Genomic DNA, 21,495 nt, shown 5'->3' on the forward strand with positions numbered 1-21,495 from the left:
CTCCCCACTACTGCCCAAGGAAAAATCACAAATAGGGCCTAAATGCATGCAAGAGACCTGCAACAGCAAATGTTTTAATTAGAGGAAAGTTGCCTTTGTGTAGGCAAATAGTGGTGATGTTATCACATTCACCCCACCTGCATCTCAGTGTCCCCAGCTTGGTGCCAAAAATGAGAATTCACCAGGATGTGGCAATAGGATCTATCCTCTGGGTGGGACTTGAGTGAGAGCTTTATGCTAAAAGGAATTCTAATAAGGTAACTTAGAAAATAAAGGACCCAAGGGAAACTCAACAGCAACTTTAGGAAGGTCAGATGAATTAAGAAATAATAAAAAAAAATAGAATGAGATGCAGAAGAGATACAGAACATTTTTTTGAGAACTTTGGCCTAATGTGTCATCTGATAAATAACTTTAATCCATAATAGTGCCAGATTTTGGCATCAGTGGAAGAAAGCCCATGACCCAGAGCAGCCCTGACCCCACTTCCCTTTGAGTTTTGCTTTAATTGCCAGCACAGAGGCTCTGCCTGGGGCTTCTCACTGGGCAGGCAGAGCCAGCCCAAAGCTGCTGCTGCCCAGAGCAAGGGCCAGGCACAGGATGCTGTGCCCTGCTCCAGCACCAGCCCAGGAGCAGCTGGGTGATGGCCTGACAGTCACAGTGACACACATCCCTGCCATGGCTGACAGTCACAGTGACACACATCCCTGACACTCACACACATCCCTGACACTCACACACATCCCTGACCCTCACACACATCCCTGCCATGCCAGCATCCCTGCCCTGCCTCCTCTGCAGCTCCTGCTGCAGCCACATTTCTCTTCACTGAGAAAAACAAGGCACAACCTCCCAAGGATATTCCTGGGATTCACCTCAGAGAAAGGAAAAACCATTCTTATCTCATTTGCTGCTCCTGTGTTGCTCACCAGCAGAATGCATTGTGGAAGATTGTTTGCCTGAAAGGAATTAATAATTAGATTCTGGTGTGAGTGTTGTGATTCATTGGCCAATTGAATCCATCTAAGCCAAGGTGTCACTTCCCAAGAATATATTCCTGGCATTCACCTCAGAGAAAGGAAAAACCATTCTTATCTCATTTGCTGCTACTGTGCTGTTCACAAGTGGAATGCATTGTGCAAGATTGTTTACCCAAAGGGAATTAGATAATAATAATAATAATTAGATTATTAGATTAAATTCTGATAATTGGATTCTAGTGTGTTTTGATTCACTGGCCAATTAAATCCAGGGGTGTGTGTGTGTCAGGACTGTCAGCTGGCAGAAATATGAGCAATACTCCTGCTGCAGTGACAGTGACAGTGACAGTGACACAGTGACAGTGACAGGGTGACAGTGACACAGTGACACGGTGACAGTGACACAGTGACAGTGACAGTGACACAGTGACAGTGCCACAGTGCCACAGTGCCACAGTGCCACAGTGACAGTGACAGTGACAGTGACACAGTGACACAGTGACAGTGACACAGTGACAGTGACAATGGCAGTGACAGTGACACAGTGACAGTGACACAGTGACAGTGACACAGTGCCACAGTGACAGTGACAATGACAGTGACAGTGCCACAGTGACAGTGACACAGTGACAGTGACATAGTGACACAGTGACAGTGACACAGTGACACAGTGACAGTGACAATGGCAGTGACACAGTGACAGTGGCAGTGCCAGCTGCCCTCCTGCTGCCCCCCCTGCCTTGGGGCCACCCTGCAGTGCCCCTGAGCTGCTCTGAGGCAGCCAAGCCCCCCGAGCTGTGCTGGGGCAGGGCCAGGGCTGGCAGAGCCACCACTGCCCTGAGGGGCACAGGAGTGACAAGGCACATTCTAAAGACACCTTCTAATGACACCTTCTAAGGACACCCTCTAAAGACACCTTCTAATGACACCTTCTAAGGACACCTTCTAAGGACACCTTTTCTTTGCATTGCCTCCAAAATAACTCTGGAAAACCATGCCCAGACCTTTCCCTCCCCTCACCTGCTCCCTTCTCCAGACCAGCAGGGATTGCAGCCCAATTTCAGCAGCAGAACCTCTGCAAAGGCCTGGCTGCAGTGATTTCATTCAGAAACAGCTGGTGGATCAATCTGGATCTCCCATTTGATGTCCCACTGGCAATTCCAGCAGCTCAAAAGGCTCAAATGTGGATCCTGGGAATGGCAGGGCAGCCTCAAGGAATGAAATCCCCTCAGCCACCAAGAGCAGAGCTGGGAGAGTTAAAAGCACAGGCAGGAGGAAAGCAGCAGCTCCAGGGGATGCTGGTGATGTCATGGCATTTAAACGTGGCCTGACTCACAGGTTCCTGAGGAAGTGGCAACACCTACGGAATTGCTGGAGAAAAGTCAGCCTTGGGAGCACAAAATGAAAATAAAAACACTCCCAGGCAGAGCAAAAACCTCCAGGAAAATCGAGCCTGCTTTGGAGAATCCCTCCCTGCTAATGTGGGGGAAGTCTGTCACTGGGAATGGAGATGGACTGGGAATGGAAATGATGAACTGGGAATGGAGATGATGAACTGGGAATGGAGATGGACTGGGAATGGAGATGGACTGGGAATGGAAATGGACTGGGAATGGAGATGATGAACTGGGAATGGAGATGATGAACTGGGAATAGAGATAGACTGGGAATGGAAATGATAAACTGGGAATGGAGATGGACTGGGAATGGAAATAATGGACTGGGAATGGAGATGGACTGGGAATGGAGATGAAGGTGGGAATAGAAAAGAACTGGGAATGGAAATGAACTGGGAATGGAGATGGACTGGGAATGGAAACGAAGATGGGAATGGAAATGATGAACTGGGAATGGAAATGATGAACTGGGAATGGAGATGGACTGGGAATGGAGATGATAAACTGGGAATGGAGATGGACTGGGAATGGAGATGAACTGTACATTCCAATACTTTATTCACAGAAAGAACAATAAAGCACTGGAATGCTCTTCCCAGGGAGGTGGCAGAATCACCATCTCTGGATGTGTTTAAAAATAAAGACTGGACACTTGGGGCTGCAGCTGAGGTGTCAGGGCACAGGTTGGACTTGATGATCTTAGAGATTTCTTCCAGCCTCGTTATTCTGGGATTCTGTGAACTGGAAATGGAGATGAAGGTGGGAATGGAGATGAAGGTGGGAGTCACTGAGAGCCTGCAGCACTGGGGAAGTGGGGAGAGAGGGAAAAGGAAAAGAAAGAGGAAAGAAAGGACACCAAAACCCATCACAAGGCAGAGTTCAAATGCTCTCAGAGCACAGACAGGGAAGCTTCTCCCCTTCCCTGCTCCCTTCCCTGGGAGGAAACCATCCCAGCAGCTCTGCCCCAGGCAGCTTTAGCCTGCACTGGTTTCCTCTGGGAAGCAAAACCATTCCAGCAAGGAGCCTCCAGCCTGCATTTCACACGCCTTGAACCTGCAGGATGCACCAGTGCAGCTCCTGAGAGGTGACTCAAGACCATCAGAAGACCAGGAAGCCCTTTAGAGCAAAAGAGAAACGAAGGCAAACCCTTCAGTTTAATGTCTGCCCTGTCCTGGTTCCTCGGTGCAGAGCAGATTTCACTGACAAACCCAACAGTGAATCATCCTGCTGGGATCTTGCACAAGTCCAGATCCCAGTGCCAAGGCTGAAGTTCCACACGAGCCTGAGTTCTTGCATGCTCAGACTACTGAAGCAGCAAGGCACAGCCAAGGAATGCAAGAACAGAAAGTAACTGCAGGGAGAGGAGGGAAATGACACGGAATCATTTTTGAAAACTCTTTTTTTGATCTGGAGCAGCACAGCACTGCACAGCTGCTCCTGTCCTCTCCTCTTAGCTCACTACAATATTTAGTTAGGAAGCAATTTGATGTTTTTTGCATTGAGAATGAAAGGCACGTGTGCATGTGACCTTCACTGCAGAGACAAAGCCCATTGTGCTTCCTGGCAGTGTCCTCCACAAACATCCCGGCAGGAGCAGGAGGAAACAGCATTCAGGGAGCTGGATGGAAGGACTGGTGCTCCCTGCCAGCCAGGAAACACAGCCCAGGCTGTTTTTAGCACTCCTGATTGTCCTTTTCTGCCTGAGCCCAAGGAGCTCCCATGGCAAGGGAGTCTGGCTTGATGCAGCAGAAAGAACCTGAGCTGGTTAAATTCTGACAAACAACTGGTGAGTTCTGAAAATCTGCCCTAAATAATCCCACTGCAGTTGAGAAAGTGCTAAATTAAGTCACAACAGGCTGATCATGTAATTAGTGAGGCTGCAATTAGAGCTTTGAACTTAAATACAGGTGGAGCAGTCCCCTGCACCCTCATCCTGGGCTGGGAAATGAGGTGAGAAAAGCGATGCCCTGAGCCATGGAACAGCTGAAGGTGCCTAAAGCGCTGCCACTCCAGCTTGGAGCTGCTCATTGTTCTGGGAGGAGCTAAAACAATCCCCAGGTGACTCATCCAGGGATTCCTCTCCAAGCCGGGCTGGTGGAAGGATGAGCGAAGAAAAAGGGGAGCAGGAGCCCCAGCCTGGTTATTGAGCCTTCAGCATGGCAACAAAACAACAGTTCTGACCCAGGATAACTGAGAATAAAGCTCAGAGAAATTACTGACAAATTATCAATAAAAGTAAAATGAGAGGGGGGAAAAAAGTCAATAAACTGTAAGGGTATTTTTACTTCCAAACCTGCCAAGTGCTGCTCAGGTAAGAAAATGAACTTTCCAGAAATGATTGTACTGGGAAGCTGAAGAGGAATGATGAATTTCAAACCTAAAGCATGGCCTGAGTGCTGTTTCTGGGCTCTGGAGAAGGCCAGGAGAGCTGGAAACGGGGCAGGGTTTCCATGGCTTAGGGATTTACACCTGGCACAGTCCAAAGTCCTCCCAGTGCAGCATTTCTGCCTTTTCAAACACTTAATCCAGGTGCTCTGCAAGAGCAAAGGTGCACAACAGCCTCTGGAAAAGGGAAGTTTCATTCTGGCAGGGTGTGCATGAGCACATCAGCTGCACTGCAAGTGAAATAAAAGGAAAAAGAAAAAAAGGAATTAATGAAGCCAAATGGTAACAGGCTGGAGACATCTTCCAGACTCTGCTTCTTATGAAGGCAGCTAAAATTTCCCACGTGGGAAATTCTTCTTTAATGGCTCTCTTTGGAGTATAAATGCTGGCTTGTTTCTAAGGAAAGCCTTGCATTGTTATTTCAAGGAGAAATCCAAACTGTGGCAGTAAAGTGCCCCCACCGAGCTGCTCCTGCTCTCTCTCCCTGCGTGCACCCTGAATGCAAAGTCCCAGAGCAGCAATCAGAGGGGCCTGGAGCACGGGGAGGGAGCAGGCAGGCTGGGGCTGTGCCAGCTTGAAATGGATTTTCTTCTGCAGGAATGTGACAATCCCTCCCATTCCCACAGAAATCGAGAGCTGGGACTCACCTGGAACTCTTTAAAATTTGGGTTTGCTTTGAAGAGGAGCTACATAAAAATAAACTCAGGGGTTGTGTGAGAGGCAGAGTGTCCTTGAGCACCAGCAGTGACCTCAGCCATGCCTGGCCTCAGTGAGAATCCTGCACAGCACAGGCTGCTCCCAAAAACCACCTCAGGATCTCACTGATTTTATGGTGGGGCTGGAAGAAGGGGCAGGAACTCAAGGGGAATTGGGAGCTGGGTGAGTTCTTTGTGGCCCAGCACAGCCCCAGGGCAGTGGAGAGCTGGAAGGGCTGGAGGAGCCCTTGGCTTTGAGGATCAAAGGTCATTGCCAAGCAAATTCTGCTCTGGCTCCATCACCAACCCCAGCCAGGCAAGTTAACAGAGATTCAGGAGGAACTGCTTCACTAAGAGGGACAAACAAGAGTTAGCAAATGGTTCCACAGAGCAAAGCTCAGAAATAAACCCCATCTCAGTGAGATTCCTACATAAAAGCACAAGTGAAAAACTAAAATGAAGGGCTTACAGATGGCAGAGTCACTCAATTTTGCAAATATTTCTGTTTTGCATCTGTTTAAGGTGAGCAGCCAGAATTTATACAAAGAAACAAGCTTAGAGCCATATAATCTCAAAGGGCTGGAAAGGACCTTGAAGATGATCCAGTGCCACCCCTGCCATGGGCAGGGACATGCAGAAAGTGGGAAGGGAATATCCAAGATGACAAAATGAGAATTTTAGTTTACCTCACTGGGCTTCTCTGAGGACACAGGGAAGGGAAAACATTCCCCCAAGCTCAAACTCCATGATTTTAAGGCCTGGAGCAGTCACTGCAGTTTGTGCAAAATCCCCTCCAGTGCTGCTGCCTTCCACTGAGGCAGAATGTCCTTGGTCCTTGGGCATGGAGCTCCTGTGGGTCCTTCCCAACCAACCTGTCTGGGCCACCATGAACCCTCCTCCTGGATCTCAGTGGGATTTGCAAATATTTGGGCAAATATCCCAGAGCTGAAGGCTCCAGCCTCACAGTGGCCACTCTGGGAAGGGCTCTGGCCATGGCTGTGGTGGCACCAGGACAGTCCCAGTGTCCCTGAGGGAAATCCATCCCCAGGGGAGCTCCCCCAGCATCTCAGACTCCTCCCTCTGATGGATGTGCTTCCCAAATTCTCAACCCCAGGCAGCAGAACTCACTGCAGGGTGATGGAGAAGCAGAATCCCAGCTGGCACAAGTGGGAAATCACAACAGGAGCTGTCGTTCATTCCATCAGTTTCTTTAATGCTCAAGTACAAAAGTGGTGGCAGAGCTCTCCACTGAGACCTAATTTAACACAATTAAATGTGCCCAGATGAGGCAAGGGGGTGTCACAGCTGCAGGCTGCCATGAAATGCCAGTGAATTCCTATTGGATAATTAGGAGTGTGAGCAGGATCCTCTGAGGCCTCTCATTCCCTCCTCCCAACAGGTTTGCTCCACACCTGGAAAGCCCAGGCTGGGCTCTCCAGTGGAAGTTCAGGTTCTTCACTGTTTATTGTTCATATTTACTGTTTAAAGGAATCATCAACAGCATTTTATGAACTGTTGACTGGCACCAATGGAGAAAATTCAGTATTTTTCTCTTCACTGGTGCCATGGTGGAGCACAAGTAACATCAAAATCCAGCTGCTCCATGAGGAAAGGGAAGGTTTAGCTTTTCCCAGTAAACTGCAAGCACTGGAGTGGGCTCTGTGCAGAAATCCTGCAGTCAGTGATTAGGAGGCAGCAAATAAATGTGTTTATCTGCTATTAGTATTTGAATGTACATTCATTCATGCATTGGGATGGATTCTCACTCAGTAAATGCCCAGAAATTCTGTAAAAACAGGGATTTACAACAGCCTGCTTTGGAGAATCCCTCTCTGCCAGTGTGGGGGAGTCTGCACTGGGAATGGAGATGGACTGGGAATGGACTGGGAATGGAGATGGACTGGGAATGGACTGGGAATGGACTGGGAATGGAGATGGACTGGGAATGGACTGGGAATGGACTGGGAAGGGACTGGGAATGGACTGGGAATGGAGATGGACTGGGAATGGACTGGGAATGGACTGGGAATGGAGATGGATTGGGAATGGAGATGGACTGGGAATGGAGATGAAGGTGGGAGTCACTGAGAGCCTGCAGCACTGGGGATGTGGGGAGAGAAGGAAAAGGAAATTTCAGGAAAGGAAATTTCAAGGAAAGGAAATTTCAAGGAAAGGGAAGGAAAGGAAAGGAAAGGAAAGGAAAGGAAAGGAAAGGAAAGGAAAGGAAAGGAAAGGAAAGGAAAGGAAAGGAAAAAAGAAAAGAAAAAGAGGAAAGAAAGGACACCAAAACCCAGCAAACCCCAGAGTTCAGAGGCTCTCAGAGCACAGACATGGAAGCTTCCTTCCTTCCTTCCTTCCTTCCTTCCTTCCTTCCTTCCTTCCTTCCTTCCTTCCTTCCTTCCTTCCTTCCTTCCTTCCTTCCTTCCTTCCTTCCTTCCTTCCTTCCTTCCTTCCTTCCTTCCTTCCTTCCTTCCTTCCTTCCTTCCTTCCTTCCTTCCTTCCTTCCTTCCTTCCTTCCTTCCTTCCTTCCTTCCTTCCTTCCTTCCTTCCTTCCTTCCTTCCTTCCTTCCTTCCTTCCTTCCTTCCTTCCTTCCTTCCTTCCTTCCTTCCTTCCTTCCTTCCTTCCTTCCTTCCTTCCTTCCTTCCTTCCTTCCTTCCTTCCTTCCTTCCTTCCTTCCTTCCTTCCTTCCTTCCTTCCTTCCTTCCCAGTGAGGAAACAATCCCAGCAGCTCTGCAGGAACAGGAACAGTTCTGGGCCAGGAGGAGAGCAAATCCAATATTAGGGTGAGACAAGGGAAGATGCTGCAGGCAGAGTGAGCAGTTTCTGCAATGAGGGGAGCAGTGGGGGCACAGAGGCCAGGCTGGCAGCGCTGGTGGCACTGCAGTGGCCCAGGGGAGGACACCTGGCACTAACCCTGCACCCTCCCTGCTGAGCTTCAGCCTCTCCAAGCAATCATCAATGGGTACCAGGCTCAGAAAGATCTGCAGCTTTCAAGTCTCAGATAAGCCCAAAGGGCAGAGCCATTTACACTCCACGCTCAGCAGCTCCCAAAGATACAAAAAGCAGATTATTCCCTTCAAACTCTCCTGGCACCAACTCGTGGCTCCAGCTGGACTATGGCATGGCTAAAAAAAAAATGCTTTAAAATTGCACATTTCAGGGTTTCAGTCTCAGTCTTCAGTGCCTGACCACCAAGAGATGATTTGCTCTGATTACCAGCTCAAATATCTTGCATTCATATATATTTTCATATTTTCACTTTTATATTTCACTTACCTAAACCAGACATTCCCCTAGGTAAGAAATCATGTAAATATAAGGATTGTGATAATAAATAAATAGAAATAATAGCTATTTTAGACAATAATAGCTATTTTAGACAATATTCGCTATTTTAGACAATATTTGCTATTTTAGACAATAATGGCTATTTTAGACAATAATGGCTATTTTAGACAATTGGTGCAAACTTCAGCAGGTTTCAATAAATCTTTTCTGATCAGAAGATGGGAGTTGCATATTCTTGACCTGACTGAACTTGTTCTGATGAGGGAGAATCTGGGAAATGCTCTATAAAATAAAAATCTTCACAGCTTATGTTAAGGAAGGAACTAAAATAATTGGATTGACTAATTAATTTTCATAATATATCTGGGAAATAGAGGCTTCTTGGTAGACAAAGTGATTTGCATTTTTTCCAAGTGAGTTAACTCATAAACCCCACAATATAAAGCTATGAAAGGGATTTCAAATTTCCTTTTAAAACCTATTCCAAGACCAATAGATTCACTTTCGACTTTGCAGTAAAATGTACTTTGAGATTTTAAAACTCCATTTTTCTCAAGCTATTTTTTTTAAACTCAAGGATTCTCAAACCCTTGTTTTTGCTCATGAAGCCACTTCAACCAACCAAAAAGGAAAAGAGAATTGCTCTTTTTGAACACCTGCAGGGTTCTGCATGACCACACCCAAGAACAGATTTCTCATTCCACTGAAGCATTTCCCCACAGCTTTTGACTGAATCAATCACCCACCACCTCCTGAAGTGATTTTTTACCATAGAACAGAGACTTCTCTGAGCTTCAGGGCAGCCTAAACATGATATAAATGCATGTTGGTCTTTCCTGGGCAAAAATCAGTCAAAGCACTTTGTTTCCATAGCATGAAAAGATGGGATCTTCACAGGGGATAACAACAACTCCATGGACACATCCAGAACAACTGCACCCGAAATTCAGGCTTGCAAATGATTCCTGTGGTGGAGGCAGCAAGTTCAGCTCCTTCCCCACTCCTCCCACCTTTAAACATTGAATTTAACTCCCAAGAGCAGAAAATGCTCAATCCTCACCAATTGCAGCTGAAGTGGCCCAAATCTGAGAGAGATGAAAAAAGCCATTCAGAAATGCTGCTCGGACATGGCCACTGAGAAGCAAAATAAAACCTGGCCCAAACAAACCACCCAAAGTTACTTCAGCAGCATTTTTTATATGCAAGCCATATTTAGAAGCTTAAAAAAAAAAAAAAAGCAAAAAAACCCACAGAAAAAAGAGAGCCCAGGTTTAAACACAAGCCCACTGCTGCAGTTATTTACACAATAAGAATGAAAACACGGTGAGTTCTGTCCCTCAGAGCAGAACTGCTTTTGCAGAGAGGTTATTCATGGCAGGAGGTGGGTCCTGTTTGTTTGTCCTTCCAGCAGCCAGGAGGGCTGAGCAATCATTAACTCCTCCAAGCAGAGATAAAAGGCAGGGCTTCACTCCAGAGCATCCTCCTCCTCCTCAGCACCTGATTTCAAACCGTTTCATCATCACTCATGTCCCAGATCTGCAACAAAAAAAGCGATTTTAGCTCGTGCACTTGAAACATGCTCTTAAAACACTCTGAAAAATTCACATTGCTGGTTAAAAGCAATAATAAATAGCATTTTATGAACTGCTGACTAGCACCAATGGAGCATTACAGAAATTCTGTATTTTTATCTTCTGTTAACAACCACACACCAACAATTATTTGTCATCTTGGGGGTATTTTTAACATCTACTTTTCAGCATTTGTCACTTTGGTTATTTGGTATTTATTACCACTTAAAGATAATAAATAAATGTGGCTAACTGATATTTATTATCATTTACAGATAATAATTCAATGTGGCTATTTGCTATTTATTATCATTTAGGGTAAGATTTTTTGGTAATCTTGGGGGTATTTTTAACATCTCCTTTTCAATGTTTGTCACTTTGGCTATTTGGTATTTATTACCACTTTCAGTTAATAAATAAATGTGGCTCTTTGCTATTTCTTTTCATTTAAAGTAAGCTTTTTTTGGTAATCTTGGGGGTATTTTTAACATCTACTTTTCAGCATTTGTCACTTTGGTTATTTGCTATTTATTGTCATTTACAGATAATAAATGAATCAATGTGGCTATTTGGTATTTATTATCATTTACAGTTTGGCATTGGCACACACTTCATGTGAATAATCCCTTCTAATAAACAGCTTATTTTACTAAACTTTGCAGAGAAATTCTAGACAATGATGAAGAATTAATTGGTCATTTTCCACCTAGATATTAGGTCTCATAAACAGCATCTGAAGGACAAGAAGTGATGTGGAAATTTGTACCTTTTTACTGCTTAAAGAGGAATTAAACTACACCTTTTTTTTCCCCCTGCTGTATAACATCATTGTACTTTTATTTTCTGACTTGCCCTTGGCCAGTAAATGGTTCTAGAGTGGGGGAAAAATGAATATTTTCCCAGAATATCCAAGTGTCCTTTGAACACACTGAGGTGCAGTGGTGGAAATTCCCACCAGGGATTTGTGGAGAAGGAAATATTCTCATTATATCCTCCAAGCTTTTCCTTCCTGAGAAACAGGGATGCTCCTAAAACACCTTTTCTGATATTCCAGAGGTTTAGCTCGTGGCAAAGCTCCTCTTTGCACCTGGACTGACATGGGTACTGAGCCTGGAGCTGGATTGAATCCCAACAACAGCGAGTTTATGATACATAAAACTGCATTTGTGGCTGGGAACATTTCAAACCTGCCCAAATGATCTGCAACACTTGTGGAGTGCTGCAGATGACACATGACAAGTGGTTTGGAGCAGGAGCACAAAAATGCCATTTTTCCAGAGCCCACAGCCCCCAGAAATGCCTGGCCAAAGGAGCAGCAGCATTTCTGTGTCTCAGGGGAAATAAAACTCAGCAATTCTGCTCCAAAACACAACTTTGTGTGCTGGCATCCAGTGGCCAGCTGAGTTATTCTCTCATTTCACATCCTGGCCACTAAAATCTCTCCCACCCCCTGGCAGCAGAGCTCTTTAGGCTGTAAATTCTTCAGGGCACAAAGCAGGGTTTTACATGCACCCAGTGCCTGGGACAATGGGGCACTGTTCTCACTGCAGTGGGCAGACAAATAAAAAATACAAATAAACCCCTTTTCTCCACAGGCAACAATGCCTATTGACCTACAGCTTTAATAAACCCTCAGAGGGGAAAAATAATGGACTACTTCTGGAATTGAAAAATGTTCTGAAAAATCACTTCCAATCCATCCTGGGGAAAGAAATAAAATGAAATATTTCTCTGCTGTGGAAAAGGAAAACTGTGAATGGCAAGGTTTTCTCTGTTCCTAGAAGAGGCACAAAATGGTGGTGTAAATCCTTATGGAAAATGCTGAGGAACAGTTTGTTTACAAAAGGAAAAAAAGAGTTTTCATCCTGCCCTAGATGAGCAGCTCGGAGCCTGCCAAGGCAAACACAAATGTCCAGCTCGCCAGGCAGGGTCAAGGATGTGGAAAAGAAATCCAAAAAACCAAATCTTTAAATAGAATTTAGGGTATGATTCAAAGCAGAAATCCCAAGTTCAGACAGTTCCCCTAGGCCTGAAAACCAAGCAGGACTGACAAGGAAACTCTCTCCTGTCCAAGGCTCAGCTCTCTTCTAGGAGGCTCTGAACAAAAAGGAGGCTTTGAACAAAAAATATTCACAAAAACGCTGAAAATGAGGTCCACAGGTACTTAACCAACACTCAAACACCCTGGGTTGAGGAGGATGATTTTTAAATATTTGAAAGTATTTTCTCTCCAGGAGAACAGAGCTTTATGAGCCCGTTTACACTTTATGCAATCCCAGAACCATTAAACCATAGAATGGCTTGGGTTGAAAGGGACTTAAAGCTGATTTTATTCCATGGGCAGGGACACCTTCCACTATCCCAAATTGCCCCAACCCAAATCCAACCTGGCTTTGGACACGTCCAAAATTCCAGCACAGCATTTTCTATGATTTAGAAACAATCAGGATTTTTAATGAAAAGAGAACGTATTCAATTAAATTAATTTCTATTTAATTAAGTAAATATAAATATAAATATATTTCTATTTAATTAAGTAAATATAAATATAAATATAAATATAAATATAAATATAAATATAAATATAAATATAAATAATAGACATAATACATAACAGTACATAATATAGAATATAGAATATAGAATATATATAATATAATATATACAATATATACAATATATACAAAAACATAACATGTAATATGAATAATATAAATAATAATATAATATAATTATATATTTATATATAACATAATATAATATGATATGATATAATATAATATAATATAATATAATATAATATATATAATATAATGTAATATGATAATATATAATATATTTAAATATAAGTATAAATATAATTAATTAAATAAAATTAATTTCATTTATATTTAATATAAATTAAATATATCTAACAGATATATATAGAGATATCTATTTGTTAAGATATCTCTACCTTTTCCTTTCTAAACCTACAAAGGTTTAGAAAGAAAAAGGTAGAGATATCTTAACAAAGTACACGCAGAGGGAAGAGGAAAACCCAAAACAAAGGGGAAAAATTCAATGCAGAAGTTAACAATTGCAAATTGACTTCCAGAAAACAAACTGCATGGGATTGTGCAAAGGAAGTGGTGTGAAACACTGAGAGCTGAATTATCACAGGCTCCTGACCAAGAGCAAGAGATGTTTGCAAAAATGATGTGTAAACTTGAATAGATGATGACTGTGCAAACTCTGGGGATGACTTCAAAAGAGCGAACCTTTTAAGAGAGGAAATGAAATACAGAAAGCCAAGAAAGACACTGTGTGAAATAACTGTCCAAGGAGTCTGGTTTGGGTTTGAATGAAGTGAATTTGGATTTTTTTCACATCTCCTCTGTCCTGCAGCATACCTGCTCTTATGTGTACTATCAAAAAATTGATAGTACAGATATAAAGCAAAGCCAACCCAGCTCCAGAGCCACAATTCCCACTGATTTCCCACAGCTCCAGACTGCATTTTCTGTAAATCCAATGGAATTGAGACTCTTGCATGTCCTTCCTAGCACAGGAACACCTGCAAATTGAATTTCCACAACAGCAGCTCCAAAACTGCTGCTCGCCCAGCCAGGCTTTGCATCTTCCAATTGACATCTGTGATTCAACCAGATAATGATTGTTTATCTTCTAAATAAACTTGCAAGAATAGAAATGGACCTTGAGGGCATTCTGAGACGTTCCTTGCCCCCAAAGTGCCAAGCAAGCCAGCCCCACATGTGCTGTTTTCTGCACACAAATGAGGTGAATTTACAGACACATGGAGCAAACCACGCTGCTCAGAAGGACCTGCAGGAGATTGGGTTATGCAAACCACAGGGTTTGCTGTGCTCTGAATGCTTCACAGATGGTGGGGAGTAGAGAGTGAAATCCTAAAGGCTGCAAATGAAATGTGTCACCAATCAAACTGCACAGCTGAGGCTCACATGAGGCTGCACTGAGGAGGAATCACCAAATCTCACTCTGTGATGTAGAAACAATCAGGATTTTTAATGAAAAGAAACAATCAGGATTTTTAATGAAAAGAGAACACATTCCAGCAACTTGTTGCTACTTTACAGCAATAAAACGTGAGTTTTTTGATAGATAGGAGGTAAATCATGTTCTAGCCCTGTGCTTTACCACACAGAGGACACATCAGGATTCTGGCAGCCTAAATCACTTTGCAGTGAGCATCTCTGGCACAAGTGGATCCTTGCTGGAGGGCATTCTGCAGCTGCAGGCAGCCAGAGGAGCAGCCATAAAATGGGAAAATAACAAAGCCTGGCTGGGTGAGACCAGCTCTGGGGCTGTGCTGGTGGAAGTTCAGTTTGCAGGGGTTCTGTGCTGGGGAGGAAATGCAAGACTCAGTTCCACTGGATTTATTGAAAGAGCAGTCTGGAAAATCAGTCAGTGGGAATTGGGGGCTTTCCCCTCCTCATTCTTCCTATTATTTATTATTCGATATGTTCCTGTTATTTATTTATTTATTTATTTATTTATTTATTTTAGATTTCTTCTTTATTTATTATTCGATATATTCCTGTTATTTAATATTTATTTATTTATTTATTTTAGATTTCTTCTTTATTTATTATTCAATATATTCCTGTTATTTATTATTTATTTATTTATTGCCCTCCAGCAAGGATCCACTTGTGCTCCCAGACCTCATCCTTCAGTCATTGCCCCAAGTTTTTTGTCAAAATTACCTTTTAACTTCCTCCAATGCAGCTACACCCAGAATCAGGCCACAATCTGAATATTTGCCTATCACATATTTCCTCCTGACACATCAATTCCAAACTGAAACATACAGAAATTAACCTTAAAAAAAAAAAAATCAAATCCAAGGCTTACAAAAACTGCATTTCTTTCTTCAAGCTCTCTATTGAAGCAGCAGGTGCAGAAAAGGATGGATAATTTCTCCAGGTCCCTGCTCACAGGGGCCCTATCCCAGCTGGCTGACAAATCCCTGGCCTCCCTTGTGTCCCCACAAATTCTCTTTTTCTGCCTCTGCCCCTCAGCCTTTCCTTCACTATCTTGCAATAAAATCAAGTCCATCAGCCTTGCAAATTTTTTTTGTTTTTTTTCATTGCTGGTGGCCTTGGCTGCTGCTTGTTTTGCCCTTCCAGCCTTTCCAAAATTCTGAATTTTCAGCCCACAGCCCCAGCTTGCAAGGTCAGGGTGATGGGGATTCTCATTTCAATCTCAGCAAACAGCAACTCTTCTACAGGTTCCTCTTGTGTAATTTTTATTAAAATCCATGTGCAACACTTAAAAGCACAGAATGGTTTGGGTTGGAAGGGATCTTAAAGCCTAAATATCTTGTAGAACTGGTATCTGAAGGGCTTTGAAAGCTGCTTTTAAGAACAAACCAGAAAAAGGCAAGTAAACAGCACAGAAAATATTTATTTACAAATAAACCTTTAGCTAGAAAGCCTTTGAATATCTGCAGTTCCAAACAGATACACAGGCAGTAGAACCAAGCACTAATTTATCCCTCCTGGGTTCAGAGCAGTTTTCCCAGGTATTCATAGAAAAGGACATGAAAACATTCACAAAAAGGAGTTTTTTTGGTCGCCACTAACAATTCACGAAACAATACCAAAAAAAAAAAAAAGAGAAACAAACAGAAATGCACACGGGGGCTTTTCTGGGATAAAAGTGGCCCAGACAGATTTCCTTCCATTGTTCCTTTTTTATGAGGGAAGAAAAGTCCCAAAGCACAGCAGCAGCAGCAAACACAAACCCCATTTCTCTCCTGGCTTTGGGCTGGAAAGGGAATTTTTCAGGGCTGGAGCTGCTGCAAAGCCTCCAAGAGGAGACTTTCTAATTATTTTATTTGATAAGAATGTCAAATCTTATTTAATTTCTATTACCAAGCCTTTTCCTCAGGCTCTTCAAAACTGCAAACAAGTGGGAAAATAAATAAACAAATAAATAAACACACCCCCAAGCACGTTGGATGATGCCATTATTCTGTTTTGGGTGGGATTTTTAACTTCATTTTGCTACCACCAACAGGCAGCTGTCCAAGGAGAAGGTGTGCCTGAAGGAAGCCACAATTAATGGAAATTTTGTCAAAGGAATGATTAAATCTGATAGAAAGCCTTTGACAAAAATGAAAATAAAACATTGTAGTATTGAAGAGTGTATGTTTGAATTCTTTTATCACCTTCCCCCTTGGATGTGCCCAGGTTTGACATTAAAAATAAAACTCTAAGTTTATATTGATCATATTTATGAGTCCTGCACAAAAATTGATAATACAGATATAAAGGCAAATTTCCTTTCAGGGCTTGTACAGGAAATGTGGATTGGATACATAAATGGATCTCAGAATAATGAAACCATTTCTACACCTGAATTTCTACACCTACATTTGAATTTGCTGTAAATCCAGAATTTGCCACGTCCCACTGCATTTTTTAACCCCCAGGTGATGCAGAACTGCCTCTAAAAGAGCTTCCAGATGATAAAAATCAAACATTTGGTAATTAGTGATTAAAAAGGAGCAGCAGATGAACTCCACAAGTGACCTGAATGAACAATGCAGAATGAACAATGCAGAATGAACAATGCAGAAATAGTGAAGAGATTCTAAAAGATGGGACCTGAGGGACACCCAGTGCTCTAAGGGGCCCGGAGTCCCTGAGCTCCAGGACACCTCTGGAAATCATTTCTGGAAATCAAATCTGGAAATCAAATCTGGAAATCCTGAGCTCCAGGACACCTCTGGAAATCATTTCTGGAAATCATTTCTGGAAATCAAATCTGGAAATCATTTCTGGAAATCAAATCTGGAAATCCTGAGCTCCAGGACACCTCTGGGAATCATTTCTGCCCACCCTTCACCCAAAGCAGGGCCCAGAGCCTCAGGGTGTTCAGCTCCTGTCACAGAACCACCCCAAATTCCACAATGGTTTGTCCAGTTGGGAGTTTTAACAATTCTGAGCTTTCCCAGCCTCTCCAAGAGCCCTGCTCCAGTGTTTTTACATCCAAACACGAGATTAAACCATCCCTTGAAACAAGGCTCATCCTGGTGAAATTAGCCCACAGCTACCAGAAATCCATAAATATTTATCATTATCATCCTTTTATCATTATCATCCTTTTATCATTACCATCCTCACCATCATCATCCTCACAATGCTTCTTCACAGCCCCTGACAGAGCAACACCCTCCTGGCACGACCAATCTTCCCAACAGCTTAAAGATGCTGAAATCTGGAGTTGTGTTCATCTCAGAATAAATTCTCATTTATTCCAGGAATTTCATGGAATTGAGATTTTGGGTGGGAGAAGGAACTTGGATTGACATTTTTAAATCAGATCATGAGGGGACACTGCCCCTGAGAACTGGGCAAATCTTCCTCTTTGCAAAAAACTCCTCCTCCTTGGATTTGATTTTTTTTTTTTTAAGGTTAATTTCTGTATGTTTAAGTTTGGAATGGATGTGTCAGGATTTGATAGGTAAATATTCAGATTGTGGCCTGATTCTGGAATTCTGTTCACCTCAGAGCAGCCAATTCTCATTTATTCCAGGAATTGCCACTGGCTGGCCAGGCAGGGCACACTGGGGGAGGAACCATCCTTCAGCCTTCATGGAATCCAGATTTTGGGTGGGAGAAGGAACTTGGGTTGACATTTTGAAATCAGATCATGAGGGAGAACTGGGCAAATCTTCCTCTTTGCAAAAAACTCCTCCTCCTTGGATTTGATGTTTTTTTTTAAGGTTAATTTCTGTATCTTTAAGTTTGGAATGGATGTGTCAGGATGAAATATTTGATAGGTAAATATTCAGATTGTGGCCTGATTCTGGGTATAGCTGCATTGGAGGAAGTTAGAAGGTCTTTTTTAAAAAATTCTACAAGGGGAAAAAAAAAATCACAGAAATCCTGGAGGGTTTAGTGACTGATGGGAGAGCACAGATCATTTGCAGATGAGACAGAGATCCCATAGCCATAAAAAGCATTATTGGAAGGTCACCTAACCCTGATATGAGTCAAATTTCAGCATTTTCCTGTTTGATCAATCCCACTCCATCCTCACCAAGTGTAGCTGGCAAACACAAGCCAAATATACATTATTCTGAATAATTCCAACCCCAAATATACATTATTCTAAATAATTCCAACCCCAACAACAGGGATCCTTCTCAGCTCAATTCCCACTGTCAGAAAGGAACATTTGGCAGGAAAAATGAGCACATGTCCCACATGCAGTTATGTCATCTTACATGAGAATTTTGTGCACAGCTTTGGTATCACCCAACTCCCCCTCATGCACTGCCTGTAACACATCAGGAACAGAAAACTTGAAATGCAATCAAAATATGAATTCATGAAAACTTGGATTTACCCAGTGACCTCACTAATCTCATCATTGCTTCCATGGAGATCCGTGTGGTGTGTACACAACATTTCTATCTTGTGGGGGAGGCAGAAGAAGGTAGGGAAAACTTCCTCCTCTCTCCTGTTTTACAGGAGAAATGCTCTTCATAAAGTTAGAAATAAAATAATTTCTGAAAATATGACTTGAGGGAATGAAAGAACATGGTCTGCAGTGTTAAATGCTCAGAGGATACTGGATTATCAGATTTATTTCATGTTATATACTTCAGAAACTTAGGGGAGATAAATGCATTTGGGTTAAAATCTTACCAGTTTCCCTCCCGATTTTTCCTGTCACTATTCCCATCAGCTTTATCAAAATAAATATTACTCAGAAAATTGCAAGTTGCTGGTATAAAAGCTCAAAGAGGAAAAAAACCCAGTAATTAAAGGTAAGGTAATGATGTTCTAGAAATAGAACAGGCAGATCAGGTTTCTGGGTTGGTTTGGTTACAAATGGACAGAAAAACCTGAAAAAGCAGAAAGTGCCTCAGCAGTGAGAGACCTCTGCAAGCACCCTGCCCTGCTCTGGAAACATTTGCTAGGCCCATGCAATAAATTAACAATAAATTATCAATAAATTATCAATAAATTACCAATAAATTACCAATAAATTACCAATAAACTAACAATAAACTAACAATAAACTAACAATAAACTAACAATAAATTATCAATAAATTATCAATAAATTATCAATAAATTAACAGTAAACAACAGAGGCAGCCTCAACTTCACTCAAAACCTTATGTACTGACTTAAAACCATATTTCCAGCCCAGACTCTGCTGAAAACCTGGGTCCAGGTATCAGATTTATTCCTGTGGCACTTCAATCAATCCAGCAATGGAACAACCAAGAACTTTGATGAGACTGTGCAGAGATTTTGGGCCTGGAGGCTCTTGCAGGGATCTGGATTCTGTGAGCCCTTTCAGAATTGCTTTTGATTTTCTGACCACAGAATTTCAACATCTGCTGGAATAACAGATTGTCTGCAAGCAGTTGTGTCCTAGCTATCAAATCTCATTTAATTTGAATTTTTCTCCGGTCCTGCTGTAACCAAGTGGGTGCCCACTTGCTCTGCTGCTGGTTTTTCATCCCAGGAGCACAGCAATGTTCTCCCAAGCTCCTGAGGGAGGGAGGTGGTGCCTCAGCTCATGTGGACACCGTGCAAGTCCTGGGCACCAAAGGGTGGACATTGCATGGCCATGGGTGGTCATTGGTGGCTGTGGTTTTTTATTTTAAAGCTTATTTCTTGCTGGCAGAGGGGGATTGCTATAGGAAAGAGGGGTGGCATTTGTTTTTCATGTGCTGCTCCAGCTGAAAAACCTACACAGCAAATGTAAATATTGAACCCAATGCTGTCTAATTATTTCAATAAAGAAATAATCTATAATTAGTACAAACCCATGCTTTGTAATTCTTGTTGTGAAAGTGGAGATGTTTTTTAGTCCCTAAGGTTTCTGAAGGATGAAAGGAAGCTGTCCTAGTGTGGTGTACTCATTTCCCACTGATCTGATCCTTAAACTTTGTTCAGAGTGAGCTTGGTGGTGTGAGGCAGGAGCTGCTCATGGAAATTTCTCTATCCCTTTGTGCAGCCCCACTAAAATCCCAACAACAACAACAACACAAGTTCCACCCCATTAACCAGCAACACCAAAACCCACCCAGCCCTTAACAATCCTATCTCAGGTTTGCATCTGCACGCTTCATTTTCTGGCATGAAGAGCAGGCAGGATTTCAGAGTGGTTCCCAAATCTCCCCCAGTGATCAGAGACAAGCAGGGCTGTGAGGGCACAAAGCCCTTTTCAAAATCCTGTGTGTGTCCAGCCCTGATGAGGGCTCAGAGGATCCTCCAAAGCACAGCCTCGGTGCCAGGGCAGCAGGTGATCACCCCATCCAGCATGGAAAACCTCATTTCTGAGGATTTTCACTTCATTGACAACACCCCTTTTACAATGAAACTATATCCCTGAGATACTCAATTATACAATTATGTATTCTCATTTCTTTCCTACTCTCTTCCCATTAAAAACAACCTCCAAATTTTAGGCTGGAGAAAATGAGGACTTCACTGAAATTAAAGCAGAAATAAGCAAGGCAAATAATAAAACCAAGGCATAATAATCCCAAACTAATGCTAGATAAACCTTATTTCTGTCTGAGCTTTAATTAGTGATTTCCCTGCTCCTTCTCTCATTAATTGTGCAAAAGCTGCCCTGGGGATGTCCCTGCAGAGCTCCAGACTCACACTCAGGAGTCTCCACAAGAAATAAAAACCTGAGCAGAGCTTCTCAAGGTCTTTCTGTGAGTCATGGTGACAGAAAGCTGCCGTGGCCATGAATAAACAGCTCTGCATTTTCTGAATGTGTTCTCACAAAAAGCAAGAGCTGCTTCCAGGGAACCCAAAAATCCAGAGGCTGGCAGTGCAGACTGAGGTGTTGCTTGAAAAATGACAAGTTCTTGAGCAAAGCCCCCAGTGAAGAGACCATGACCAGCTCAAACATCTGAGCACAAAGTGAAAAACTCCTCTCCCAGCTGGGAGCAAGCTGGAACTTGCATGGGGCCCTGCAAACTCCTGAATTGTTGGGAGCAGACAGAGTCTGTTCAGTCATGTCTGCTCAGGGGGAAGGATGTTACAACACATCTGCCCTGCCTCTTTCCACACAGGTCAAAGTGGTTTTTCCACCCTTTTATTCCCATCTAAGAACCCCCTCAGCCAGGGTGGCCCCACAGCTGTGCCCAGGAGCTCCCAGCTGAGCAGGGAAA

At 43.0% G+C, this 21,495-nt stretch overlaps 1 protein-coding gene across 1 annotated transcript in view; it reads right to left on the reverse strand.

The window, feature by feature from the left end:
* Positions 1-8,626: 8,626 nt before the first annotated feature.
* ATG7 (autophagy related 7) overlaps positions 8,627-21,495 on the reverse strand; it is a 102,386-nt gene continuing 89,517 nt past the window's right edge. Inside the window, exon 20 of the mRNA XM_077184793.1 lies at positions 8,627-10,282. Within this exon, the coding sequence (XP_077040908.1) occupies positions 10,250-10,282 (33 nt within the window). The 3' untranslated portion in view covers positions 8,627-10,249. The remainder of the gene's footprint in view (positions 10,283-21,495) is intronic.

This window comes from Agelaius phoeniceus, chromosome 11, assembly GCF_051311805.1.
Source record: "Agelaius phoeniceus isolate bAgePho1 chromosome 11, bAgePho1.hap1, whole genome shotgun sequence".
NCBI lineage: Eukaryota > Metazoa > Chordata > Aves > Passeriformes > Icteridae > Agelaius > Agelaius phoeniceus.